At 65.9% G+C, this 27,447-nt stretch overlaps 3 protein-coding genes across 3 annotated transcripts in view; 2 read left to right on the plus strand and 1 right to left on the minus strand.

The window, feature by feature from the left end:
- Positions 1-4: 4 nt before the first annotated feature.
- On the plus strand, positions 5-2,795 carry NAB2 (NGFI-A binding protein 2; the record flags this gene model as incomplete). The annotated part of the gene is made up of 6 exons (XM_050337482.1): positions 5-685; positions 914-1,047; positions 1,562-1,613; positions 1,807-1,939; positions 2,028-2,228; positions 2,319-2,795. Coding segments are annotated over 6 exons (1,296 nt in total), but the record flags the coding sequence as incomplete, so codon positions are not given.
- Positions 2,796-3,194: 399 nt separating this feature from the next.
- On the minus strand, positions 3,195-10,539 carry STAT6 (signal transducer and activator of transcription 6). The gene is made up of 20 exons (XM_050337479.1): positions 10,267-10,539; positions 9,363-9,493; positions 9,118-9,256; positions 7,993-8,076; positions 7,607-7,908; positions 7,361-7,492; positions 7,068-7,256; positions 6,910-6,997; positions 6,686-6,808; positions 6,456-6,548; positions 6,096-6,302; positions 5,925-6,019; positions 5,700-5,836; positions 5,455-5,601; positions 5,192-5,261; positions 4,818-4,931; positions 4,618-4,713; positions 4,431-4,511; positions 4,034-4,180; positions 3,195-3,948 (listed from the first exon to the last, which is right to left on the minus strand). The coding sequence occupies exons 2-20, from the start codon at positions 9,476-9,478 to the stop codon at positions 3,768-3,770; spliced, it is 2,541 nt and encodes an 846-aa protein (XP_050193436.1). The 5' UTR covers positions 9,479-9,493; positions 10,267-10,539; the 3' UTR covers positions 3,195-3,767.
- Positions 10,540-14,727: 4,188 nt separating this feature from the next.
- Positions 14,728-27,447, plus strand: part of LRP1 (LDL receptor related protein 1) — a 69,986-nt gene continuing 57,266 nt past the window's right edge. Inside the window, 1 exon segment of the mRNA XM_050337450.1 lies at positions 14,728-14,877. Coding sequence (XP_050193407.1) covers positions 14,805-14,877 — 73 coding nt within the window. The 5' untranslated portion in view covers positions 14,728-14,804.

A 27,447-nucleotide genomic window follows, 5' to 3' on the forward strand; every position in this document is an offset into this window, starting at 1 on the left:
GCAGCTCTGCGAGGCGGGCGAGGAGGAGTTCCTGGAGATCATGGCGCTGGTGGGCATGGCCACCAAGCCCCTCCACGTCCGCCGCCTCCAGAAGGCCCTGCGCGAGTGGGCCTCCAACCCGGGGCTCTTCAGCCAGCCCGTGTCGGCCGTGCCCGTCAGCAGCATCCCGCTCTTCAAGCTCTCCGAGGCCGGCGGGCGCAAGGCCCTCAGCAATGGCCACGCCAGCCCCGGCGAGGCCGCGGGCAAGGGCGGTGGCAGTGCCGGGACGCCCCCAGCCCGCAGCCCCACCGAGCCGGGGGAGAAGCTGTCGCCGTCCGCGGCCCCGCAGTGGCCAGGGAGGAGCACCCCCGAGTCGGAGGGCGGCGGGGATGAGGATCCGGGGGGTCCCCCCTTCTCCCCGGGGGGGAGCGGCGGGGAGCAGGCGGCGGGCGCGGAGCTGGAGCCGGAGCTGGTGCGGACGGTGGCGGAGAGCGTGGAGCGGCTGCTGCAGAGCTGCCCCCGGGGCGGCGACGCCGAGCTGCGGGCGCTGATGAAGCTCAACAAGAAGCTGGCCAAGGCCGTGGGGCACATCTTCCAGCTGGAGGACGGTGACCGGCAAAAGGAGGAGGAGATCCGGCGGCACAGCGCGATCTACGGCCGCGGCGAGGCCCGGCGCCGCGAGGGCAAGCAGCTCACCCTGCACGAGGTGGGCACGTGGTGGGGGCCATGCTCGAGGGTCCCAGGATGTGCTGGGTTGGGATGGAGCCTGGGCAGCTCTAGGGTTGTTGGGTAGGTGGGATCCGGAGTCTGCTCTCACCCAGGTGGCATCTGCCAGCCTGGAGCAGGTGCCGCCTTCGCTGGGGGTCCCGTGTGGGAGCTGTTGTCCCGTGGGCGCTGCCGTCCCCGCTCACGCCTCGTCTCTCTCTGCCCCCAGCTCATCATCAACGAGGCGGCCGCCCAGTTCTGCCTGCGGGACAACTCGCTGCTGCTGCGGCGTGTCGAGCTCTTCTCGCTCTCGCGGCAGGTCGCGCGGGAGAGCACCTACCTGTCCTCGCTCAAGGTCGCCAGGTGAGCCCAGACCTGCCAAACCCCCTCCTTCCACACCTGGGGGGGCCTGGCTGTCACCCCCACACACCCTGGGAGCTGCACCACCACCCCGTGCTTCTGGACAGGGCCAGGGCCCCGCGGCCCCCGGTTCCCCTTTCCCAGCGTGGGTGGTTTCTGCCTGACCTCGGAGCGTGGGAGGTGGGGAGGATGGGAATGACAGGGATGCCAAGCGTGGGGGGGGATGCCAGGCACCAAGGGGTTGCCAGGCATGGGGTGGGATGCTGCTGGGGATGCCCCATCCCTCGTGCCCATCCCCAAAGCCCCCTGCCCGCTGTGCCAGGGCTGCCTTTTCCCTTCGCTTCTCTAGCCGCTCCCCGCTTTTTCCACCCCCGGTTCCATCTATGCCAAAGCCCCGACCCGTGGCGTTGTCCTGCCTGCGGGCCACCCCCACAGCGTGGCGGGAGGGCGGGTGGCTGTGCCTGTGGGGGCCTCGCCACAACCACCCCCCCGCCTGACGCAGCCCCTTCCCCCCCAGGGCACTCCCCGAGGAGAGCGGAGCCATCGCAGCCAAGCGGCTCAAGCAGGAGGTGGGTGTGAGGAGGGGGGCGTGTGCAGGTGTGCACACCTGGGAGCGTGGGTGGGGCGGCACAGCGTGCCCGGGGCTGGGCGGGGGGCGAGGGGCACCACAGAGGGGTGGTGGCAGCGGGGCTGGGGCCGTGGGTGTCCTGGGGCGGGTGGCACAGGGGACCTGTCCCCTGCTCACCGGAGCACTCCTGGCAGGTGGGAGAGCAGAGCCGCCCTGAGCTGCTGGCACTGCCGGTGGGGCTGGAGCCCCCCGGGGCTGTGTACCGAGCCAGCCTGGAGGAGGACACGGGCAGCCTCTCTGGGGAGAGCCTCGATGGCCACTTGCAGGGTGAGTTGGGGTCCCTGCCCTTCCAGGGGGGCTGGTGGTGAGCAGACCCCCCAGCCCCTCGTGCTGACTCTCGCCCTTCTCTTGGCAGCGGCGGGGGCCTGTCCCCGGCTGACCCCCCCGCCTGGCACGGCCCCCGACGTGCCCCTCGGCCTGGCACCCCACGGGCTCTGGAGCCGCCACATCCTGCAGCAGACGCTGATGGACGAGGGGCTGCGCCTGGCCCGGCTGGTCTCGCACGAGCGCGTGGGGCGGCTCAGCCCCTGCCTGCCGGGGAAGCCCCCGGGACCAGGTGAGCGGCTTTGCTGTGGGGGCTCGGGCAGCACCGCTGTCTCCTCCCTTGGAATCGTGCCCTGACACCATCTCCCGCTTCTCCCCGCAGAGTTCGAGGACGGGCTGGCGGAACGGGGTCCTCCGGCCCCCCCAGACCCCCCTCGGGGCACCATCAAGGTGGAGCAGGAGAGCAGCCGGCAGTGAGGCCCCCGTAGCCCCCGCCACCATTAACGAAGCAATAACGTGCTGGGGGACGGGTGCTGGCGGTGCTCTGGGCGCGGGGAGCCTGGGGTAGGGGGGGCTCAGCCACAGCCCCCCGGGCCCCCTCCCCTCCCACACCCACGCTCTGGTTACCTCAGCCGCGGTGGGACGCGCCTCCCCGCAGCAGCAATACCCTCATCCCGCCTGGCTCCGGGCCCCTGCCAGCCCCCCGGGCCCTCGATGGACCGGAGCCCACTGTACAGCCCCCCCGTCGTGCTGACCGCCCTCCCCGCCCCCGGCCCCGTCACCGTGCAGGGACAGACGCGTCCCCCCGGCACACGCACCGCACCGCGCGCTCCCGCGTCAGCGCTGCCGCCCACGCCGGGCACACGGCCCCCCGCACCCCCCGCAGCGCCCACGCACCAGCCGCCAGCCCCCTCCCCGCAGCACGTGCCAGCGCACTGTGCACCCCACTGCGACCCCCGCCGCCATCCCAGCACTGTAAATACCCGCCCCGCACGCGTCCCCCGATACCTGCGTGTGCTCCATGCATGGTCCCCGTGCCGTGGGGTGTCACACGTGCCGTGGGGTGTCACCCCCTCCCAGCACGACGCAGGTGGCGTTCGATGGGCACCGGGGAGGTGCTGCCCACCCACCCCTCCAACCCCTCGGGGTCCCTCCTGAGCCCCCACATCCCGCTCCCATAAGCCGCGCCCAGCCCCGGGGTGTCCCCCCCCATCCTTAGGACTGTGTGGTGTCTTTTTAGAGCATTAGCGACTCTTCCTTTGTACTGTGTACAGTAGATTATTTATTTTGTTATTTTGGAATAAAACTTTATTTTATGGCTTACCTTCCTGCCCGCCCCCCCCTGCCCCCCGCTCCAGCCCGGGGGGAGAAGGTGGACGGCTCAAAACCCCAAAGCAAGCGCTGACCGCGGGGGTGCGAGGGGGCCGCGTCCCCCTCCGCGGGGGTCCCGGTGTCCCCCCCGCCGGGCACCGGGCTGGCACCTCCGCCCCGGCGCCGTTCCTGCTGCCGCCTCCCGCCCCCGCGGTGACTCATCCCGGCGGCGTGGGCTGGGGGCACCGCGTGCGGCTGCCGGTGCCCCCCACGCAGGACGGGGCCCCTGTGCCTGCACCCCCTCACCCGCGGACCCCGGCGGGGGTGGGCAGCAAGGCACGGCGAGGGGGGGGGGAAGCTGGGGTTACCCAAATCCCCCTTCCCCAAAGCTGCCCCCCCCTCCCCAGCTGGAGTTTCCACCCCAGCACGAGTGGTATCAAAATCCACGGAGCCAGACAAGGCTGGGCGAGAGTGGGGGGGTCCCACTGCGATGCCCCCCACACACACACCTCAGCCCCCCTCAGGCGTGCCCGGGCCGGGCGCTGTCATCCCACCGCGCCTCCCCCAGCCCCCAGCAGGAGGGGCTGGAATTGGGGTACTCGCTGTGCTGCGGGGGGGGCGCGAAGGGGGGTAACAGGGACACGTCCTGCAGGAACTGATCCAGGTCCGAGCTGGACGGCGGCTCCATGCTGGGCGACATCCTGGGGACACAGGGAGCAGGGTGACCGGGGGGAGTGTGTGTGGGGGGGGTTCCCCCCCATGACCCCTCCTTCCCTCCGTGCTCACCACCGCGGGGGGCTCTGCAGCGGCGCGTCCACCACGCCCGGGAACGGGGGCAGCTCCGGCATCTCCTCGTCCTGCAGCTCCGGAGAGGGACCCCCAGGCAGCAGCTGTGAGGCCTCCCCAGTCAGGTACTGGTTGGGCATGAAAGGGCTGGGGGGACAAAGAATGGGGGGGGCTGATACAGACCGTGGGGTACCTCGGGGTACTCACCAGCCCCGAGGCATGAGGGGTGCAATGCTTGGTTTGGGGGGGACTGGCGTGGGTCTCCTCCAGGAAGCACCAGTAGCACGGAGCACTGGGAGCACTGGTCAGCTGGGGACGGTCCCTCCAGGTCTGTGTGCCCAGGGTGAGGGGGAGACAGGGGTACAGGGCCCCCCTCCAGCCACGTGCCAGGTCTTACCCAGGGGTCCCGAAGGTGGGGTCCTGGCAGAGGGGCAGTGCTGGGTCCATACTCAGGGAGGGTGGGAGAATTGGAGGTGTCCTGTGGAGAGGGGGACACTCAGAGTGGGGACCACACCCCTTGACCCTGCCTGGAGGTGGTGGGGGCTCACTATGGCCCCCCCACCCTAACCCAGCCCCGCTCCTACCTGGGGAAGGGGGTGAGGCTGTCCGGGACCATCACGTTGATGCTGCTCTCCGGGTAGCCCGGGGGAACGGGCTGGGGGCAGAAGGGAGTGGTAGGGCTGCAGTGCAGACACCGAGGGGTTCAGATTGAGGAGGGGGGGCTCTGCCACAGCCCCGCCCCCCAGACCAGCAGGCCTGGCCCTGCCCAGCGCAGGGCACTCACCAGAGGGAGCCTGGCAGTGGCTGCAGGTTCTCGGGGCGCAGCTCAGGCTGCGGCACAGGCAGGGTGAACATCGGTGCCGGGGGGGCCCCCATGGTGCTCGGGGGCTGCTGGTCCCTGCAAGAGCACATTGTCCCCATCAGCACTGCCAGGGCCAGGCTCCTGAGGGGCTCCTGTGCCAGTGGGTGGTGGGAGCACAGACAGACCCCAGCACAGCTCGGGGGGCCCACGGGGGCTCCTCGCTCACCAGCACAGCCCTGGTTTGCCCTTTCAGGGATGCCCCTGCCCAGGGGAGGCTCAGGCTGGCCGGGGTTCTGTGCAAACCCTGGCCCATGTGCACACACCTCCAGCACGCACAGCCATGGCCTCACACCCACCTTTCGCTTTCCACCGTCATCTTGATGGCAGTGGACACGTAGCCCCGGCCGTCCTTGCCCGTCTGCTCCTCTGCTCGGGGAGGGAGAAGCAGCCGTGACCACCACCCTGAGCCACCACCCCAGCCATGCCCTGCCAACCCTCTTTGCCAGCACCGGCCGCCCCCACGAGCCCTGGGATCGCCCGGGTGAGACCCCAGACCCCTCCCAGCATCGCTGGGGCTCAAAGGGGCAGCCCAGGCCCCACCCCAGCTCCCCCCTCTCACTGTTGTAGTGGCTCCCGAAGGCCTGGTCCTTGGGGGTGTTGGGGTACAGGTTGCGGAGCTGCCCCAGGTCCCGGATGCGGTCGCCGAGGGAGCGGATGGACAGGTCCTTGGCAGAGAAGGGCTGGATGTTCTCCACTTGGCTGGAGCCTGAGGGAGGGGGGACACAGCACAGGGCTCCAGCGTCACACCCCATGCCCCCAGGCCACAGGGCCAGCCTCCTTCACAGCACCCGACCCCCGTCTCACCGTCCTTGCCCCGACTGACGTAGGCGATGGTGACGCCCCCGATCTCGGAGTCGCTGAAGCGGAGCAGGAAGGTCCCGTCCGGCTCCGTGCTCAGCAGTTTGCAGACGTACTGCTTGCTGATGAAGCCAATGATGAGCCTAGAGGGGGTGGACAGATGGGAAAGTGGGACCAGGACCCTCCCAGAGTGGCGGGCTGGGACCCAGGCCCAGTCCCAAAGGCACGCACCTGTCTGACCAGTAGCTTTTGAGGCATCTCTTGGTGAGGTCGAGGACTCCATCAAACCACTGCCAGAAGGTGAATCCCCGACCAGGGAGGATCTCCTGGGGCAGAGAGAGGCCATGAGGCTCCCCAGGGCTACTCTGGCCCCTGCCCACCCTGGCCAGCCCTCCCAGTCACCTTGTTGAACTGGGCCCAGGAGACATTGCGGCTCTGGAAGTCCTCGAGGCTGGCACTGTGGTCGTTGAAGATCTTCTGGGCCAGGAAGAAGTAGTGCTCCTTGAGGAGCCCTTTGGTGGTCTGCACCTCTGCCATGAACTTCAGGTTCAGGGTGTCACACATCTTCTCCCAGGGCACCCTCTCGGCCACCACGAAGGGCACCCGCTCCTGTGGTCGGGCAGGGGGGCATCAGGACAGGACCCCCACCACCTGTCCCACCCAGTGCCAGGGCTCCCATTCCAGTTTGAGGTCATTCCTCCCCCCTCCAAAGCCCACCCAGCCCTGGGTCCCAGCTTCTTCCCTCTGGCTCGTGGCACTCACGATCTCGGAGAAGGCGTTGTCCCACAGCACGGTGGCTTTGGCGTTGTTGTCCTGGTTCCCGTGGACAATGACCACGATGGGCAGAGAGAGGACCTGGGGGCAGAGAATGACCCCCCTCAGACCCCTGAGCTGAGCAGGGTGGCTGCCCTGGGACCATCCCAGCCCAGCATGGGGTTCCCCCGGGGAGGAATCAGCACATCCAGCCCCATCCCCTGGAGAGGGGCCAGTACCTGGAGCTGGATGGAGGCGTTGCTGGGTGCCAAGGCCACGGTGGTGCTGAACAGGACGGCACATTTCTCCTCCGTCACCGACTCGGAGCCCTTCCGCTCGCAGCGCTTGATCTTCTTCAGCAGCTGGGGAGCGAGAGCTGAGCATCACCAGCCTCGGCACGCCCAGAAACCCCCGGGAGCTGCCAGCGGAGCCCCCAGCCCGGCCCCTTGCTGGTGGCACTCACCACATTCTTGAAGTTGGCGCAGCAGATGCCGCTGGTGGGGTTGGTCTCCAGGGCCACCACGTTGTGCATGATCTCCCCCGTGCTCTCGCTGGGCAGAGGAGGGGTCAGGGGGGGTGTGGTGGTGGGGAAGCCCCCTCGCCCCCACACCAGCTGCTCACCTGGGGGTGTTGCTGTGGGTGCTGAGCGACAGCTCCCGCGCCTGCTTCTCTGTCACCATGTCAGCCCGCACCATGGAGGGCTTGGGCGTTGCCTTCATCAGCCGGGGGCCCAGCAGGAACCGGACGCTCGCCTGGAACTTGGTCTGGGTCTTCAGCACCTGCGGGGGCTGCTTCTCCACCAGGAAGGAGCTGGGGGACAAGGGGACACCGTGGTGCCTGGCGTGATGCCCCGCCAGCTCTGCCACCAGCCCCTGCAGACCCACCTGGCCCACCACAGCCCCTCAGGCTGTTACCTCTTGACCAGGCTGGACAGCACCTCGCTGAAGCGCTCCAGCAGCCGGGGCAGCAGCTCGGGCCCCAGCTCCGCGCTCGCCGCCATCACCTGCTGCTGCAGCTGGAAGTAAATCTCGACCAGGTCCTCGCACCTGCAGAAAGGGGGACCCTCAGCACCAGACCACCACTCACCCAGACCCCCTTGGGCTGGTGGAGGGAGCAGGGGCTTGCTTGGGGTCCCCCATCCCCGCCCTGTGCCCCCGCACCTCTTCTGCAGCGGCGCCAGGTTCTCCTCAAAGACGGCCCCGTTCCCCGCCAGCTGCTGTTGCCTCTTCCAGATCTGGATCCTCTTCAGGACCTGCTGTTTGACCGCCTCCAGCTCCTTCACGGCCTCCAGGATGAGGGTGGGCAGCTCCTGGGGGGCAGCGCCAGCCCCGGCCCGCCCCTCGCCCGCGGGGCCGTCCTGGAGCGCCTGGATCTCCCGGACGCGGTGCTGCAGCCGCTGCAGCCCCACGCTGAACTTCAGCTCCTCCTGCCGCCGGTGGAAGCTGAGGGGCAGGTGGTGCTCCTGGGGCAGAGCAGAGCGGGGTCAGCGGGGTCTGCGGTCGGCCCTGTGCCTTGGGGCACAAGGGAGGGGGCGGGGACCACCCACCCGCTTGAGCACGGCGGCCTTCTCGCCCTCCAGGATGGCTCTCAGGACGGCCACCAGCCGCAGCGGGTCCCGGCGATAGGTGCTCTGGGGGCAGCCAAATGTGGGGTGTCGGGGGGGGCAGGACACGTGCCCCCCATTCCTGCCCCCTCCCACCCCAGCCCCTTCCCACAACACCAGGCCAAGGCGACTCGGGGGTTCCACGACCACCATGGAGCTGATTTCCAGCTTTCAAAGCACTTCAAACTGTGCACAGAATCACAGAATGTCCGGAGCTGGACAAAACAACAAACCAAGGGGAATTCTCCATTTCTGTGAGCATTTCCTCAAGCCTCACCGGCCCATCACCTGGGAGAGACTCTGAGCTGCCCTGGGAGGAGCTGCCCTGGGTGGATCGATGCTTTCCACTGGAAACAGCGGAAGGGAGGAATTCCCCCACTGCCTCCAGCTCCTGTGCCCTGTGCCAGCTCCTCAGGCCTTCACGCATTTCCCAAATCAGCTACTTCCCAAAACAGCAGCAGCACACAGCAGGGAACAGCCATGGGGTGCTCGGTGGGTTGTCTTGTTTTGGAAAGTCACCCTCCTCCCCAAAAAGTTGTGACTAAAGCTGACCCCTTCCCAAATGTTGGATATTAAAAATGTCTGTTACCCAAAAAGCCCTGAAAAGGGCTCTGGGAGTGAGTCCTGCTCAGCCCTGGCATTCCAAGCTCCGCTGGCCAGAGAGAGGGGATAAATCGGAGGGTGGGAGAGGAACAGAGCGATTCCAACAGCCTCAGTAAGAGAAACAGCCCCAAAAATGAAACTCAGTGCCCATGACGGGAGGAAATGCAGCCCCACACGGCACAGAGGAAGGAGAAATCAGATGCTTGAGCAGAAAATGGGGAACATCTGCAGAGGCGGCCCCCGGTGTTGACAGTTGGGGCCATGGGGGGGCTGAGGGGCTCAGGAGGTTCCCCACAAGGTCAGGGTCTGTTTTGGGGGGGATGTGGCAGCTCCCTGGGGGCCACTGGTTTGCGGAGCTGAGCTCAGCTCTGGGACACAAATAACCCCCCTCTGGCATCAGAAACACCCCAAAAAGCCAGTCGCTGAGTCCACACAAGCTCGGCGTGGCCCCGGGTCCCTGCACACCTCGAGGCTGTTGACTTGCTGGAGGAGCTGGCACTGCTGCCCCTCAGGCCCGGCGGCGCTGCGGAGCTTCTCCAGCAGGGCTGAGAACAACCTGCTGGCCATGCTGGTGCAGAAGGCGTCCGAGCCATTGATGAACTCCCTGGAAGAGGGAAAGAGTTGAGAGAACAGGTGTGGATCCACCACCCTCCCCTGTGTGACCCCCAGCCCCACGCTGCTCTGGGCAGGAAGGGGCGCTGGGCACTCACCAGGGCTGGTTCTCCAGCCAGTCGGCCAGGAGACAGCGCAGGCTCCGGGGAAACTCTGTGGAGAGGCTGCTGAACTCCTCCTGCGGCACGTGGGACACGATGTTCCAGAGAGACATCTTGGGAACAGTCACCTGTGTGCGAGCAGGAGAGGGGATGGGAGTGGGGCCGCCCAGGCAGCCCCAGCACAGCTCTGGGGGGGTCAAGAGCCGACATCCCCTGAGGGATGGGGGTAAGAGCTGCTGCCCATCCTCTACATCTGAACCTGCTGCTCCAGCAGGTCAGGGCTGCCAGGGAGGAGTAGGAGTGGGAAGACTAATCCAGGATCAGCCTCTTGTGCAATTCTGAGCAGGCAGGAAGCCCACTTGTGCCTCAGTTTCCCACATCTCTGTGGAATCCCTGTTCCTTCTGTGGGTGTCACACAAGGATGGATGGGAGAAGTGCTGCCAGACTTGGCACAGGAGAGCTGGGAGAGCCGGAAGAATGTGAAACCCTCTGGGAGCGGGAGGAGAGTGAACTCCCCCTGAGCGTGGTGAGGGTGCTCTGCCAGGGTGGTCTCAGTGCTGGTTGCCCCCCAAAACCTTCTCAGCTCTCCTCCCGGAGGAAGGCCTCTTCCCCAGCTGCCCATCAGCCTCGGTGGTCTCCACAGCCCATGGAAAACAAGAGAAGGGCTGGAATGAGGCACTAGATAGGAAACTCCCCGTGGAAGGCCTGGGCTGGGGGGGTGTCACAGTCCCACCACGCCCCAAAGCTGGATGTTGGAACTCCAACAGTCTCACCCCGGCCCCTCAGCGGTGCCGACGTCCTGCCCACCCCATCCCTCTTCCTGGCAGCTCCCGCCCTTCCTCCCACCATGCTCACACCCTCGGGGGCCCGGCTGGCGAGGGGGGTCCCCACGCAGACGCACCTCGCTGCCGGTTCCGCAGGCAGCGGCCGGGGCCGAGGCCCGATCCGGTGGCGGATCCCGCAGCGCTGGCGTCTCACAGCCCCGCCGAGGGGCCGGGGCGCCGGTGGGACCCCGGCCAGCCCGTCCGCCCAGGCCCGGCTTCTCGTCCCCGAAAGCAAACAGCCGAGCGGGGGATCGCGTCACGTCACGTGTCCCCGCGGGCAGCGCGTTCCCCACGGGCCTGGGCCGCGCGGCGAGAGCCGAGGCGGAGGTGGAGCTGAGAGACTCGGAGAAACCCTGCGAGGGGAAGGAAGCCAAGGCGTCACTGGGCAACGTCGCAGCCGGCGCAAACAACCGCTCGCGGCCTTGGCACCGAGCGGGGCCTCGGGGGCTCCCCGGGACGGTGGCGGTGTGGTGGCCCCTGGGGCGCTCCCCTTCCCGTGGGACCAGCCCTCCTGGACCCCCCCATGCCGCTCCAGGGAGCGACCATGGCGGCTGGAGCCTGACGCCTTCCAGAAACGCTTTTGCTTTCGGCTCCACGCCCGCCCAGAGCAAACAGATCCCGGTGATTCACCGCAGCGCACGGGCCCAGGGGATGGCGTTACTACGGAGCGGTCAGTGCCTCGTGGGAAACGCAGTCACCGATGCCGGGAATGCTACTGGGCTCTCCCCACTGCCCTAGTGGGATCTTGGCAGGAGGGAAAACCAGCCTCCCCTTTTGTCACCCTCGAGGTTAATCCTCATCCTCCTCCTCCCCCATTAAACCTGTATTTCTGCTCAGCCCTGGGAGGCAGCTGCTGGCTGGAAGCGCCAACCTGGAGCGCAAGCCGTAAGCCAGGCATGCCTGGACCTGCTGAGACTCTGCAGGAGAAGCCACACTGCTCCCTCCTCCCCCAGCCCAGGAGGAGCTCATGGGGGGGACATGCCTATCCCCTCTCAGCATCAGTCACAGCAGCTCCTTCAGCATAGCCTTCCTATCCTAATTTCCATGTTTTCCTGTTCTCCTTCTGCAGAACAGCCTTTCCTGGTTCCCTCCTGGGGGGAACCTCCCGCGGGAACCCTCCTCCAGGTCATCCTAGCAAAGCAGACTCCGTGGCAGCTTCCAGACTCACACCTGCACCAACCGCGGCTGCATCCACTGTGGATGCATCCCGAGCCTCCCGGATGCCACCAGGCTTGTACCCCTCAGGAGGCACCCCCAGAGAGGAGGCTCCACAGCCTGCTCCCCCTCCCCAGGCCCCTCGGCACAGCCACTTTCACTTTCTCTTCCACACCAGGGCTTTGCCTCCTCGTGGGGCCAGGGGTCTCCCAGATGGGGAGGTCGGGTAGGAGGAGCCTGGGCACGGGGGTTTTCCAGATGCTCAGGACACCCAGGCTCTGCTCTGGCTCTGCCCTTGCTGCCTCTCAGCGTGCCTCAGTTTCCCCGGGATGCTGAGGAGGCCACTGCTGCCTGCACTCTCTGAACGAGGCCGGGACACTGGACCCTGTGGGACACTGGTGACAGTGCCACGGGGAAGACACCGCAGAGCCCACGTGGTGCCAGGGGCTTCCCACAGCTGACCGCGCTCAGGCAGTGAAAGCTCCGGTGGGGCAGAGGAAGAGGAGCGGGGCCTTCCCCCTCTGGCCCAGCCCAGGGTGACTCACGGTGCGGGGAGCCCGGGCTGGACCCGCTCCCGCCCCACCCGACCCCACCCCCGCTGTCGGGGTCCCACCGCCGGGACGCGGGGGGGGTCTGGCGATCCCCACCGCAGCCAGTGTCGCGGGTGTCGCTTTGCCCCGCGGGTGTCGCGGGTGTCGCTTTGCCCCGCGCACCCTCTGTCCCCGGACACTGGGGTGCCAGGACAGGGGTGCGGGCCGCTGCACCCACCGGGCAGCGACTGCTCTGGACTTTTGACTGGGGTGGGCTGCGTTTCCACCCGCGCGGCCGATGCTGCCTCGACGGTGCCGGTTCCAGAGCCCCTTCCCCGTCCCACCCCAAAACATCCCAGTGAGAGGCTGACTGCTCCCCACCCCAGAGACCCCCGCTCAGCCTGACACGCTGCCCGGACCCCCACCCGCCCTCGGAACCCTGCAGGAGGTGCCCCGAGCAGCCCCCCACCCCGGGGACCCCTGTGTCCCCGGCTGCCAACCTGGCGCCCCTGCCCGAGTCTCGGGGCGGGGCGGGAGGTGCCAGGCGGCGGCAGAACCCCCGGTCCCGGTTACCTGGCGGGAGCCGCCGCGGGCGGGGGGCGGCCGGTCCGGCCGGTCCCCGCGGCCTTTCGCTCAGTCCATGGCGGCGGCGGGCGCGGCCGGTCCCCGCTCCGCCGGGAAGCGCCGAGCACAGGAAGGGGGAGGAGACCTGCGGGAGGGGCGGGAGGGCACCGGCACCGGGACCGCCACTGGCCTCGGCGGGACCTGAGACCCCCGCACCTCCACACCGAGGGGCTGTGACCCCACACCCGCCCCGTATCGGCCCTCACCCACTCGCGACTACACTCTTGGCCCATATCTCCCCACTCGTGCCTCCACTCACGACCCCACTCTAAACCCGTATTTCCCCCCCCGGTGATTCCACACCCGCCCCATCTGCTCCCACACCTGTCCCATTCACCCCCCCTCACCCGTGCCCTCCCCGTGCCCATCTCTGACACCCGCCCCTGCTCCTGCCCAAATCAGGTTCCCCCTCGCTGCCCTTCCAAGCTCCCCGCCCGCCCCCGTGGGTGCTCCCGCACCGGGGCAGCTCCGGTCCCGTGTCCGCGCCGGGGCCGGGTGCGCCGGGGTCGGGCCGGTGGTCCCGGGCTGCACCTGTACCCCCCGGTTCGAGCCCCTGTCCTCGTCCCGGGGTCCAAGCCCGCGGCCAGTCCCGGGCTGTGCCCGTTCCTGCTCGCCGGTACCGGCCCGGGGACGGGAACCGTGGCTGGGAAAGGGGGGATTGGCGGGGGGCGCTGCTCGGGGGGTCCCACGCGGGGGCGGAGGGACCGCACCGGGCAGGGCCACACCGGAGCCGCCAGGGGGCGCTGCCGCACTGCCGGTGCCACCGGGGCGCACCGGGCGATGCGGGGCCGGGGCTGCCGCTGCGGGGGATGCGGGACCGGGGCTGCCGCTGCGGGGGATGCGGGACCGGGGCTGAGGCAGGGACGCCAATGGAACCCCGGGGTCCGCAGCCCCGCGGGAGGCGTCCCCGCGTTCCCCCCCGCTCCTCCCTTCGCGGCGCCGCTGAACTCTCCGCGCTGCCGTTACGAGCATCAATCGCGCCCGGCGGCCCCGTGAGCGCGGCTCCGCCACTTCGCACCGGGACTCCCCGGGAGGCCGGGTCCCCGCCGGGGCGGTTCGGGACCGGGAAGGGGCTTTCCGGCCCCGCCAGCCTCCGGTCCAGAGCGGTGCCGGATGGGGAGAGGGATGCGGAGCATTGGCCGGAGTCCACGCGTGGGAAGAACCAGAATCGCCCCGCTCCGCCGGTCGCGTGGGACGTTTGGAGGCTCTGGGGGAGTGGGGGATACAGAAGCGCCCCCCGGGACGCCCTCCAGCTCCCCGGGACATGCCGTGCCTGTGCTCCCCGGGCCCTGCCGCAGGGGCGGCTTCCCGGGAGTATCTGGACCTTCTCCCGAACATCTGGTGCAGCCCGAAACATCTCCCACGCTGCTGCCTCACCAGGGTGGGGCGGGTCAGACGCGCGTCGTCATTTTAAAGCATATGACATCACGCGGAGGGGTTTCATGGTGCCTGATGACGGTGCCGGCACCGCTCCCCATCTCCCCCTTCTGCCCCCGGCCCTTGCAGGCAGCGGCGTGGCCGGTGGGTGACGTCACGGCTCTAGCTCTGACGTCACGGCTCTCCGTCAAAGCAGGAGTTGCGGGAGCGACGCCCGGCCCTGCCGATGAACGGGGACCCCCACGGTGGGGGTCGCTGCTCTGGCACCCTGGCCGTGAGCTCTGCTGCCTCGCCTCCCGCGGGGATGGATGGGGTCACAGCGAGGGTCCCACTCGCACTTGGGGTCAGCGAGGGTCGCGCTGTCCTGGGGGGCACAGCGATGGTCCCGCTGCCCCGCCCGTGCCTGGCCCCCAGCGCAGCGCTGTCCCTGCGCCACAGCGGACCCCCGCCCGTAGCGCACCGATGCGGGACCCCCGCCCGGACCCCCCGACCCTGCCCACCCCCACCGGGGGGCGCAGCCCCGGCTCTGCACGCGCATGCGCGCGTGTGTCGTTCTCTCCCCCAAACGCCACGCGCGCCCCTTCCCCGTCCGCGCGCGGCGGCGGCGGCTCGCGCCCGGTGACGTCAGGCGGGCGGTGGCGCGCGCTCCATCGCCCCCCTCCATCCCAGCCCCCCATCGCCGCCCTCCCTCCGCCGCGGCGGCGCGCGCAGACCCCCTCAACCCCCTGCTCCTCCCGCCGCCCCCGGCCCCGCCGCCGCCGCCGCCACCGCCCAGCCCGGAGGGTCCGCCCGCCCCCGGCCCGGCCCGGCCCGGCCGCCGGCCTGCCCCCGCCCGCCCCCGCGGATGTCGGTGCGCGGGCCCGGGACGCGCCGCCCCGCGGGCAGCACGGCGTGAGAGCCGCCGCCGCCGCCGCCGCCGAGCCGCCGGCATGGGGCCGCTGCTGGCCCTCGCCGGGAGCCTCCTGGCCCTGCTGGCCGCGCCCGCCGCCCGCGCCCTCGAAGGTGAGTCGGGGCAGCGGGGGCGGCAGGGACGGACCCCGCGGGGACAGCGGCGAGGAGGGGGCGCCGCAGCCGCTGTCGGGGGCGCGGGGCTCGGCCGGGCCGGGGAGGGGCGGGGGCGCCGCGCGTCCCCTCTCCGCCGCCGCCGTGACAAAGCAGAGCGGGCGCAGCCCGGCCCCGCCGCACCGGGGACACGGGGGCGCCGGGCCGGGCTGGGAGGCGCGTCCTCCCCGCGCCCTCCGCAGCGCACGCTGCGCGCCCCCTCCCGCCCCCCTGCAGGCGCGGGGGCCGCTCGCTCGCGCGCCCCGTTTTCTTCTCTTCGCCCGTTCCCGTGGCTCCCACCCGCCCTCCATCCCATTTTCCTCTGGAATCCAAAGTTTTCCCTGCAGCCAAGCGGGAAAGTTGGAGCTCTGCACCGCTGCGGCAGCCGCGGCCGAGGGGCCCGGTGTCCCCCGGGGGTGTCTGGGGCCGGGGTCCCCCCCGCTGGCGGGGGCGCCCGTGACAGCCCGGCCTCACCCCACTCTTGCATAACCGGGGCTACTTCTCCCCGAGCCGCGACGCCCGGCTGCGGAGTTTGGCTGTGGCCGGCCTGGTGACACTGGGAATGTGTTTACCCAGCGACGGACGGGGCTGTCCGTCCATCTGTCCGTGTGTCTGCCTGTCCAACCTCCCCCCATCCGCGCATCCCGCTCCCCCATTCCGCGTGTCCAGCTCCCCTGCCAGCGGCTCTTTCCCAAGCCGCGCACGTCGCGTTCCCGGCCCTTATTGATCTATTCAGTAAATACTTGAGCTCGTCAGCTCCATGGCCGGGCTGGGAATGTGCGAGGGGCCGCTCTTGGCAGCGCCCGCGCTCTGCGCTGGCAGCTGATCCAGCCGGGAACCGGCGGCCGTGGCGAAGTTCCTCACAACGCCTGGACGCGCGGGGCTGTTTATCCCTTTAAAAGCGGGGAAATAGGGGGGGTCTCGGTTTTCCTCTTACAGATCCCCGCTGTGTGCATGGGAACGGCCTGGTGAAATGAGAGGCTGGGCTGACTGATGAGTGAGAGGGTTTTTTTAGCGGGGAAAGGTTTTTCCTGTCCCCTTTTCTTCACCCACCTTGGATTGAAGTGAGAGAAGGGATTTGGTGTCGTGGCAGTGGCAGCGCCTGACCCGTCACCGGGTCGGAGGGATGGAGGAGGAGGAGGAGGTTTGGGCAAACGCCAGATCCCTGCCCCAGATTTGTGTCTGGGGCCGCGGGAGGCCGGAGCCTGCGGTTTCCATCCTCCGACCCCTCCTGCCCTGCTGGGAGTCCGGAGTGTCCCTCGGAGGGAGGTGACAGGAGCGGAGCAGCTCGAGGCACCCCTCAGCCCCCCCTCACCTGGCACCTGTGGGGCTGGTTGACCCGCTGGCACCCACCCGGGGGACTCGGTGGTGCAGGTGACCAACGGCTGAGCCCTGTGGGGTCACCTGCCTGGGGACCCGGGTCTCGGGGGCATCGTCCCCGCTCGGAGGTGGCTCCGAGCAGCCGGCGGATCCAGAAGTTGGTGGGGGCGGGAGGGAGGCATCGCTCATTGCATAAGCTGCGTTGCCTTTGGAAACGAGGCTGCGGAAGGATGATGAGCCGGAGGGAAGTTCCTCCATCCCCTTCTCCACCCCAGGAGCCGGAATGGGGTAGAGACACCCCCTCCTCCCAGTGTGTGTTACCCTCCTGAGGGGCTTCCACCTCCCAGGGCCTTGGGCAGAGCAAGAGGTGCTGGGACCTGTGTGAGTCTGTGGGTGGCAGGATGAGGAAAGGGCTCTGGAAGTCCCCTGCTCTGCAGGCATGTGGCTGGGCTGGCTGGGAGGCAGAAGGTGGTACCTGAGCTGGTGCCTTGGCCCCAGCAGTCCTGTCTGAGCTCTGGTTTCCCTGATGCAGGTCTCCCATGGCCCAAGTGGGTGCAGTGGGGCTCTGGGAGAGCCCGGGAAGTCACGGGCAGCAAGGTCCAGTGTCCCCATCCTTGTCAGGAGACCCAGTTCCCCACACTCTCTGCCGTGGTTTGCAGCTCTGGAAGCTCTCCACTTCTTCCTGGGAAAGAGAGGGGCAAAGTCCTGCTGGGAATGGGAGGAAGCTCTTCCAGGGGGACAAAGGGCACCCATGTGTGACTCCTCTGTACCCGATCCTCCACCGCTTCCTGGAGCAGTGTGGGGTGTCCCTGGGCCCTGCGGTGGCAGAGCCGGGCGGCCTTGGGAGCAGAGCGAGGGCAGGCAGGGATCGCCCCGTTCCTGTTTTGGAAATACCTGTGGTTGAGGGTGGCTGGGGTGTTCCGGAGCAGCGCTTCCCTCTCGCCGCCTTGGTGGTCTGGCGTGTCCCGTGCGCGCGAGGGGAGCGTGTGTGCCCACGTGTGTACCCACGTTCACATGTGTGTGCCCGTGTGTGTCTGTGTGTGCCCACGTGTGCACACGTGTGTGCCTGTGTGCACCCATGTGTGTGCCTGTGTGCACATGTGTGTGCCTGCGTGCACCCATGTGTGTACCTGCATGTGCCCATGTGTGCACACGTGTGTGCGTGCGCTGCTTCCCGGGGCGTGCGTGGACATGCCTGGAGCCGTGCTGGGTTCAGGGCAGGTGAAGAGCAGAAGTTTGGGGGTGCTGGGAGGAGGAGGCAGGAGCTGTCAGAGGGGCTGCCCCTGGGGAAGGGCTGGGGGTTCCTCCGTGCAGTGGTAGGGAGGGGTGTCTGACATTCCTGTGCAGAGCATCCCAGTGGGATGCTCCACTCTGCAGGGCTTGGGGTTGCCAAGAGTCCCATGGAGACGCTGTGCCACGGGGTGCCAGCGTGCTCCCACCCCACGTGCTCCCTGTCCGTGAGATGCAGTGATGCTGAGAGGATGGGGCAGCGCTGGAGCATCCCTGGCAGCGCTGCCCGGTTTGGGGTGAAGCCGAGGCGCTGCCTCCTCGCTGCTCCCAGAGCTCCCCGAGGCGCGGTGGGCGGCGTGGAGGTGGGAACAGCTGTGGCAGCCCCCTCGCCTTCGGTGCCTCAGCCCCACCACTCGCTCCTCGTGTTCCCTCCGTGCCGGTTCCATGTGCTCCGGGGGAGCCTGCGAACCGGGAAGGAGCGGGGGCTGCTCCAGCTGGTGATGCTTTTCCTCCTGTGTCAAGCACCAGTTGGGATGACGGGGAGCAAAGCTGCTCCCAGTCCGCCCTGTGCCTCCGAGGGCCTGGTTCCTGGAGCACCCTTTGGAGGAGCTGGCTGTGCTTTGGCGTTCCTTGGTTCCTCTTTGTCCCCAGCCCGTGCCTGACCTGTGGCTACCTGGTGGGGCTGGTCTGGGCTCTCCTCTGCTGCACGGGCGTTCCCCTCTTCTTGCAGGAACGACGGGATTGGAGCGGAAATTTGGAGACAAATTAAGGGAAAAGCTGCGTAAAGCAGCTGCTGGGTGGGGTCCCCAAAACACAGCCCCGGAGTCCGCCAAGGGGAGGGGGTGGTGGCATGAGCAGCTTGGAGGCAGGAGTGTTGTCTCCCAAATCTGTCCTCCTGCTGTCTGGCATGAGGGTGTTCAGGGAAGGAACAGTGGACAGGCTGAGCTCAGCCCTGCTCCTGCCCCCTCTGGGAGGGTGTGAGGGGACCCAGCTGCCCCCTGAGCTGTGGCAGCATCTGGGTCACCTCCTGGCACTCGGGGAAGGGGATGGAAGATGGGCAGGGTGAGAACCAGGAGCCCTTTGGCCAGGAATAGAGAACACCCTGGGGATGGTGCCCACAAGGGAGGGTTTGGCTGTCCCGGGAGGCAGGAGGAGCTGAACCCGTGTCTGTGACCCCCATAGTGCTCCAGGGGTTTGGCTGTGCCTTTGGGAAGCCTTCCCAGGCCCCTGCACCCCATAAAGAGCCCTTTGGAGGGTCATGGGCCCCCAGGAGCCTCTCCAAAACACAGGGAGCACGTGCCTCTTCTCAGGTGCCCTTTGCCTGTGCACTGGGTGCACAGGGGGTGCTTCTCCAAACCGCAGCCAGGGCTGGGCCCTCTGGAGTCACTGCATGCCTGGGGAGGGGGGGTCACACGGGGTGTGCTGCATCCTGCTGAGTCAGCACCATGGTAACCAGCGGGTGAGCCCGCGGCTTTGTCACGGGGCAGGAGGTTCCTCTTCCAGGCGTGGAGGCGATTTCGGTTCCCAGATCCACTCCAAGCACTTTTCTCATGCCAACCTTGTGGATAAATCCTTGCCCTGTGCCCCCCAGACTCCCTGTCCGGCCCCCAGCCCTGCTGGGGGAGTGCATCCCTCTGAGAGGCGCCTGCTGAGCTCAGGGTCTCCTGCTCCCAGCTCATCCCAGCAAACCACAGGGCTCAGCTGGAGTGCCTGGAATGAATCTGGCGGTCCCAGAGTTGGGAATGGGCTCCTTGGAGTTGGTGCTGACCCCTGGCCACTGTGGCTGGTTGGCTGGTGAGCGATGGATGCATCCACCGGCTTCCTTCCCGCGGTCCCGGCTTTGCCAGGCAGACAGGACCCTCCTTGCGCTTGGGATGAATATCTGCATCACCTCTGGCTGTGACATCCCTCTCGTGTGGGACAGCTGGTGGCCAGTGGTGCCAAGGCCTCGCTGAGTGCCTGGGGACGTCCTGCGTCCAGCGCTGTCCCCCTCGGGCTCTCCCAAACGGAGCGCTGCCTCCGTCCCTGCTGCAACCTGCTTTCCAGGGGATGCTTTTCCCTCTCCTTGGGATTTTGCAATCCAAGGCCTACTCGAGCTATTTACAGCCCAGGTTTTGCTGTTGACTTAAGTTTCCAGTCCCTTCCACGCACTGTTCCAAGGCAGCCCGACCCGCCGGCTGCGACGATGCTGAATATTTTCAACGTTTTCCAATTCGGCTCGAACTCGTTGTTTTCTTTGCTCCGTGCCTCTTGTTTGGGAAGGAAAAGCACGGGGTGGGCAGGGAGGGCTGTTCTGGCCGTTGTTCCACCGCGAGAGGTTGCGTTCCCCACCGCGGTCTGGCCGTTTCCAGTGCTAAATATAGACTCCAGTGTCCTTCCCGAGCCAGGGAGCGGAGCAGACCGGAGCTGCAGTCATGCAGATGCTTTGCAGGATCACAGACAGTCCCAGCACCGCTCGTGGGGTTGGCAGCAGAAACGCTGGGTAATGACCTCGCTGGCAGCTCCGGTGGGACCGTGCTCGTGGTGGCACCGAGGGGAGGGACGGGAGGAACATCCCAGGCTCCGGGGAGTGTCAGGAAGGTGAGAGCGGGTCTGTGATGTCCAAAACACACGGACCGGGGTATCAGTGGGAATTGCGGATGTCTGGGAGGGAGTCTAATTGAGTTGGAAGTTGCATCTTTAATTGAGTGGACTAATTAGCCTCTTGCCAGATGCTGTTTCTCCAAATGAGGCTGCGGTGAGGATGGGCAGGTGTTGGGGGTCACGTCCCGAGGATGGGCAGGTTTTGGGGGTCACATCCTGCATGTGCTGGGGGCGAGCATGGGGCTTGCTTGGTGAATTAAAGGGTGTGGGGGGCAAGGGAGTCATTGCTGCCCTTGGACTTGGAGCTCTGCCACCCATCCCTGGCTGAATGAGCTGAGGAGGAGGATTTCAGCTGGGGGGAGGAAGGTTCTGGAGCCATCCCACTGCTGCCCACCTGCCCCAGCCTCGCTGAGGGCGGCTGGGTTTGTTTGCTGGGGGCTGTCAGGCAAATGGCATAAATATTTAAATCAGATGAGAGCTTTGAATCGCTTCAGTCTCACCCATCTACCTCCAGCTCTTTGTTTGTGGGTGAGGGGACCGAGCGCTCGTGGCCCTGGATCACACAGTGGGCTCCCTGTAGCCACAGCGTGGCCACTGCTCATGCTGGGGTGGCCACACCCTGCATCCCTGCATCAGGATCTTGGGGCTGAGTCCCTCCCACTGTCCCCTCCCTCTCCTTCCCTGCGCCCCGGGGGGCAGAGTCCCTCAGCGCTGGCTCCTGGTGATTTTCTGTTCATTCCCCGCTCAGAACTGGAGTATCGTGGCTTGAAGGATGGCAAGAGGACACAAAGCCTTGACTCTGGGGAGCAGCAGGACGCTCCCCTGCCCACCCTGCCCCTCTGCAGGCACCGGCCCAGCGTGTTGATGGTGGGCTGCCAGCGTGTGCCCACCCCCCTCCACGTGCCCACCCACGGCTGCTCGGAGCAGTCCCGTTGGGACAGCTCTTGCTGAGAGAGCTGCTCCAGGTGATTTCTGATACCTGGGGGCTCTGAGCCAGGGGCAGGGGCACCCCAAACCGCTGGTGCACCACTGTGGTGGTCCCGTCCTCGCCGGGTGCCGGACCCCGTCCCCGCGGGCGCCGGCGCAGGGAGCGGGGGGCGGCTCTGAAGGGTTTCCTCCCGGCGCGGCGCCGCGGGTGTCGTGGTGCCTTTTTATTGTTTGGAAAAGGAAGCACTTGGGTTTAATACTTCCCGCTCCGGCCGCCTTCCCAGCGCGGGGCGGATGCCGCGGGGCACCGGGGCCAGCGCCGTGCGGGCCCGGCTGTGCCTCCAGCTCGGCGGGTCTGGGTCGGTGCCCACACTGCGACCCCGCTTCCTGCGCCGGCCCCCGGCCCTTCCAGATGGGTTCACTCAGTGCCTCCCCTCCCAGCCTGGAGTGCTTTCCCTGGGGAAGAGCGGATTTGGAGCCCAGCACTGCTATTACTCACCGGCGCAGTGCTCTCCTCCTCCTCCTCCTCTGCAGCTCTGATGCCATCGTCCCCCCCATCACCCGCCCAGCCCAGCCCCGCGCCCTTTCAGCTGCATAAAATCATAAATTTTCTTTTTCTGCAACTTACAGAAGTTAAAAGCGGGGAAACCAGGATTCCCTGACCCGCAGGAACTGTCTGGGAGCATCTGATGGAGATGCCAAGGGGTCAGGCAGCGCCTGGGATTCAGCATCAGCTCAGGGATAACCTGAGATTGGTCTTTCGGTTCCTCTTTCACCATTTGTACCAGTTATAGACAGATGGGACATTTCAGTGTGCCAGGGATGTTTTTCCAGTGGAGCAGCTGCCACCTGGAAGCTGCGCAGGCCCTGCCTTCCCGGGATGTGCTGTCGAGGAATCCCCAGACCTTTGCCCGTCCCGCACCGCCACCTCGCCGGCAGCACGTGGGTGGCTGGGCCTGTGTCCCTGTGGACTGATTGTGTGAGGTTTTGGGGACCAGGATGGGAATTGGTGACGACCAAGAGCTGTGGCAGGGGGTTGTTCCTTGGGAGACCTTGAAATAGCAGGAGATCGCGCCGTGCAACTATGGGTCCGTGATCTTGTGCTCCCCAGAGCCAGAAGATGCTCTGAGGTCCCCCACAGGACCCAGGAGGACACCCAGGTCCCCAGGGGACCTCAGGAGGGGACCTGATGGTGGGGGACGGGGCTGGGTCTCCATGTGCTCATTCCCCTCTTGCTGCTCTCCATCCTTCTCGAGCCTCTGTCATCTCCTGGGGGTGACTGCTCCCTGCCCATGCTGGGGTGGGACCCTCCTGTGTGCCCTGGAGGGGACCTGGCAGGAGTGGCCACTCCAAGGACCCACAAATCCCAGCTGGATCATCCCTGGCCGTGTTCACACGGGCAGGTGGAGCCGAATCCAGAGCAACTCCCCGCGCGGCCGCGCTGCTCGGGAATAAAAGTCCCTTTATGCCGGAATAATTAGTGTACTCAGAGCATGCTAATTATTCTGGGATAAAAGTGACTTTTATTCCGGCAGAGTGTCCTCTCAAAGGGCCCTTTCTGCCCGCTCCTGGGGCACAATAGCTGCTCTGCTCCGTTTCCCCATCCCAGACAAAGTCCTTATTTGCGGAGGCAGCGAAATTGAGTTGACTAATGAATTAAGGCCAATGGTTCTGGCCGGGCTCCAGCCCTTTGAAAGCCTTGGCGAGCTGATGCCCGGCCCGGCGGGAGGAAGCACAGACCCTCCTGCCCCTCTGAGCTCCCAGCAGCCTCCCCTCCCTCCCTCCCTCCCAGCTGCTGGGATGAAATGCCTATTAATCTATCCTGTGGAATTGCTTTATTCCCAGTGCAGGCAGGGCTCTGGAGGGAGCCTTATCAGCTCCAGCCACAGGCCATAAATAACCACCACGCTGCAGAACACTGGATCCTGTTTGGGTTCCCAACTGCCCAGGGTATAAACATCCCACTCCTATTGCTGGGATAAATACAGGGAATAAAGCCTGAGCAGGTAGGGGAGGTGGGGGGGGGGGGGCTCCTTAGTCCCACTGCCCCCTCCCCATCCCTCCTCTGGGGCAGGAAAAGGGGAACACAGCAGGGATGGCCATGGGCCAGGGCCGGCTGCAGCCCATCCAACTGCACCCAGAGGACTTAAGCCCCTTTCTCCTGGCTGAAAATGCTTTTTTCTTTCCCCTTTTTCCTCCTCCCCCCCCTCTTTTTTTCATTTAAATTGCAGATAAGCTGCAAAAAGAGAAAGAAATCAAAAAAAAAGCAGGATTCTCCCTCGAATCGCCCTCGGCTGCGGGGTTGGAGCTGCCCCTCCTGCCCCTCCCCACCACGGTCTGGATGATCCAGCTCCTTTTTTATTATTATTATCCCCAGTTCTGGCAATGCCAGGGCTTCGTTTCATCTGGTTCCATCTCCTGCCATTTTTCAGCTCGTTGTGCTGCGGACTCTCGGTGGGGCTGAGGCGGGAGGGGACGCAGGGGGATCGCTCGGGCACGGAGCTCCCGGCTCCTGAATTTGGTTTAAAATGCAAATCTTTCCTTTCCCCCCCCGCCTTTTTCTTTTTTTATTTTTTTTTTTTATTTTAATGGATTTCATCTGAAGGCGGCGGAGCTGCCAGAGCCTGGGGAGAGGGAGGGGAAGGGGCTGGGCAGGGGGGGGAGCGCATTCCTCCCAGATTTCCTGATGCGTGTTCGCATGGAAATCGGCTCCCCCCGGATGCGTTTGAAGTCAGGTGATGGGAGCTGCGGGATGGACGCAGCCTGGGGGATTTTATTCCCCTTCCCCCCCACTCCCCGCCCCCTGGGGATGGATGCTGGTGGGCACAGCCTCCATCTCCTGCCTCCGTCTCCCGCCTCCACCTCCCACCTCCCTTGGGATGCGCTCTGCCCCTCCATCCTCCTCCTCTCCTTCCCCCCATCCTCGCTCTGCTCCTTTGTCTTGGATTGGGAGGCAGGTCTTGGCTGCTGGGAACCCCTCCCCAGTGCACATGCTGGGGCTGTTGGGGGGCTGCTGGGGACCCCCTGTGCCTTTGGGTTGTGTCACCTCTCCCTGCCCTGGCCCTGGGGCTCCACTGCCCGGGGCAAGCCGGGAGTTGGGCTTGTCCCTGGAGCGGAGTGGGACACTGGGACGCCGTGTCCCAATCCCTGGAGCACTGCGGGGTACCCAGAGCAGGGACCCAGTTGTTCCCAGTCTGTGCCCCGTGGGCAGGGATGGGTGTCCCTTGCCATGGGGAGTGTCTGGGTGGGTGGTGGGAGCGTGGGAAGGGTCCGGGGATGTGCTGGTGGCCTCGGGATGGATGAGCTGAGGGTGCTGGGATCCTCACTGGGTGTCCCCATGCCCGGGGTGGGGCAGCAGATGGAACCTGTCCTGCCTGTCCCTCCGGGCTCTGGGATGTGGGGGGTCCCAGCCCTGACCGTGCCATTCCAACACCTCTAGCAGAGCAGGGCCAGGCTCGGCTTCTCCAAATTGTCTTTATTTTCTTTTAAGGAAGGCGAATGCCTCCTGATTCCGATGCCATGGGCTGACTCGAAAGGAAAGGGGGGGGTGATAAATAAATGCATTTTAAAGTCAATATTTACTTAGCATTTGGCCACCCCCCTCCCCCAGCCTGGCCACATACCTGCGGCTTCTCCGGCGGGAATGGCCGGGAGCCGCGTCGGTCCTGGAAGGGCTGGAGCAGGGATCTGGTTTGAATCTTCCCCTTCGGAGGGGGCCGGATGGAAGAATTGCAAAAATGCATTTGAACTGTTTTGGGATCGCGTATTTAAACGCAACACAAACAGCTGGGCCTTCCTTTCCCTTTCCCCCTGGAAAAATGCGCCTCAGACCTGAGGGTTTGGTGTTTTCAGTGCCTCTGTTACCCGGGTCAGCTTTTGGGAGCCAAAGGACCTGGAAAATTTGCATGATTTGGGGCTTTAGGATCAGCCTGGGCCCGGGCCCCAGGATGAGGGAGTGGGATGGAGCTGGGGGGCTCCAGGCTTTGACCTTCCCAGGTCCTGTTTTTTCTGTAGTTCAGGAACAAAGGAGGGATGATGTAGGGGAGAAGGTGACTCTGATGTGCTTTTGGTTGACTGTGTGTGTTGAATGTGGTTGAATTTGCGTGTTGGGTGATTTGGAGGATCTGGCAGCACGGTGCCACGGGGTTCCCAGCTGGCATGGGGGGTCCCAAGGGGGAACTGGGAAGAGTGGCCATGGCCTTGTGCTCTAGCCTTGATCCACAGGGAGGGACGGAGGAGGGACGTGGGGATGAAGATGTGGTGTTATCTGGCTGATGGAACAGGCTCTACCAAAGAAAGGCCAAAATTGGCCAAAACACAACAACCTTCCCCATTTTGAGGTGCTGTGACCACACAAGGTGGGGATGGAGACCTTTGAGTGACTGGAGTGGGATTATTTGCCTCCAGAGTGGGTTTATTCCCTCCCTCCGTGCTCTCTTCTCCCCCTAGAACATCTGGTTTGGGAATCGTGCTCGTTCCGAGCCGTATTTATGGCCAGGGCTGTTTCCTCTGCGGAGCAGCGGCCGGGACACCTCCTCCCGAGGAGAGGAGGAGGAGCTGGGCCGAGGAGGAAGCAGGGATTGCTCTGGGAAGGAGCTCCTTCGTGCTTTTGTGCCCTGCTTCCAGTCTGTGCAGGTTTTTGTGCTGTGCTCATCCGTGTGCTGGAGGTCACTTGGCCTCTGCTCCAGGCTCTGCTCCCCGAGCTCTTCCCCAGCCTGTTTCGGTGTCCTCTGCTCATTTTAGGCAAAACCCAAATGTTTTTTGGTGTTTTTCTTTGCCAGCCCTTTCCCCAACCCATCCTGCTCCAGCATGAGGCCTCTGGGTGTCCATGGGGTGCTCTGCCAGGCTCTTGGTCCTGGAAGACCCCATGGGTGCCACCCTGTCCTGCGAAAGAGCAATTTCCTTTCTTGCACCCAAATGGCTTTTTTGGGGGAGGCCTTTTTGGTGGGAACCTTTTTTTTGGCCCTTTTTTTGGAGGCCCTTTTTCTCGTGGCCCTCTTTTTTTGGACCTTTTTTTGGGTTGGGTAGCCATTTCTCAGGCTCTTTTTCTTTGCCATTTCTTGCCTCGGGTGTTTTGTTTTGTTTTGTTTTGTTTTGTTGACCTTTCTCTGTTGTTTGTTTTTTTTTTACCATTTCCCCCCAATTTTTTTTTTTGCTATTTTGACAATTTTTTTCTGTTTTTTTTAGCCCAGTTTCTCCCCCCTTTGAGTCCCTTTTGAGCCGGGGTCTGTCCCCCGGCTGCCAAGGCTGGATGTGTCCCCGCAGCTGCCCCGGCCCCGCTCTGAGCCGCCCATTGTGCGCCGATGAAGGCGCCTTTATTCCCGATCCCGGGGCTGGAGCTCCGCTCGCTGCTGCCATCGCTGCTCCTGGGGCGGGCGCCCGGCTCGGGAAGGGGATTTGGCTCCGTGTGAAGGAGGCATGAACAGACACCTTCTCTAATTGTCCACCTGGCACCGAGGCACCGCGCCGGCAGCGGGGCATTGAGCTCGCTGGGAACACGCTGTGCGGGGACAGGGAACGCGTGGGGTTGCCGAGGAGCCCGGAGAGCCGGCTGCCGAGTGGGAAGTGATCTCCTTCCCTCCTCCCCCTGCTCCAAGCTGTGGCAGCAGTGCCAGAGCTGCCCTGGAAGATGCGCAGCCGAAGGCGGCGTCGTGGTTGGGGATGGCGGAGGGGGCGGTTTGGGCTCGGTTTGGGTGCCCCGTGGCAGTGAGGGGTAATGGGGCGGCTCCCCAGGGTCATCCTGCCTGGAGCATCACCCCCTGGGGAAGGGCGGGTGCCCCGAGGTGTGTGTGGTCCGTGATGCACGTGCAGCCTGGCACAGCACGATGTGTCAGTGCTTGGGAGAAATCCCACGTGTCCTGCTCTGGCACCGGGGCTGCTCGGCACGGCCACGCCAGTGCTGGGGGATGACCCCTCGGAGCATCCCTGAGTGTCCCCGCCGCAGGATTGGTATTCCCAGTGCAAAACAACCTCGTGTGCTGGCTCTGCTTTCCCCTCCTGTGAGCAGCTGGGATGGGCAGTCAGTTGGGAATGGCTTCCCAGGGATTTGCCCTCCTGCAGCCCTGCCTGCTCCCCTGGGAAGCTGAGCTTGGCCGGGGCAGGTGCCGGGCCGTGGGTTCCGGGTGCCGGCGGCTGCGGCAGCCGTGGGTCACGTTGTGGCTGCCGGAGACCTGGGAAGATGAGGAAGAGCAGGAAATCCAAGGGAGTGTCGGTTCTTTGCTGTGGTTTTCTTAATGAATCCTGCGTTGGGTTGCGCTTGTGGCTGGGAGATGGAGGCGGCAGATGAGCTCTGGGAAGAGGGGGCGGCAGGGCTGGATTGGGAGAGGGGTGGAGCAGGAGGTGACCGTGCCTGAGCCTGGTGGGAGGAAGGGGACAGGCTTGGTCTGGAGGTCACCTCCAGCCTAGGGAAGGTGGTGGGGAAGGATCTGCTCGTCCCTGGGGATGTTCCATCCATTTTGATCCGCCCAGGCT

The sequence above is a fragment of the Myiozetetes cayanensis genome, unplaced genomic scaffold, assembly GCF_022539395.1.
Source record: "Myiozetetes cayanensis isolate MyiCay16 unplaced genomic scaffold, myiCay2020 scf66, whole genome shotgun sequence".
Classification (NCBI taxonomy): domain Eukaryota; kingdom Metazoa; phylum Chordata; class Aves; order Passeriformes; family Tyrannidae; genus Myiozetetes; species Myiozetetes cayanensis.

Excerpts from the sequence above, each read along its gene's own strand:
- STAT6 (XM_050337479.1), bottom strand. The coding sequence starts at position 9,478 with ATGTCTCTCTGGAACATCGTGTCCCACGTGCCGCAGGAGGAGTTCAGC. Across the intron at positions 6,998-7,067 it reads ACCCACAGCAACACCCCCAG|CGAGAGCACGGGGGAGATCA; the intron begins GTGAGCAGCTGG and ends TCCTCTGCCCAG. Across the intron at positions 5,602-5,699 it reads CGTCAGTCGGGGCAAGGACG|GCTCCAGCCAAGTGGAGAAC; the intron begins GTGAGACGGGGG and ends CCCCTCCCTCAG.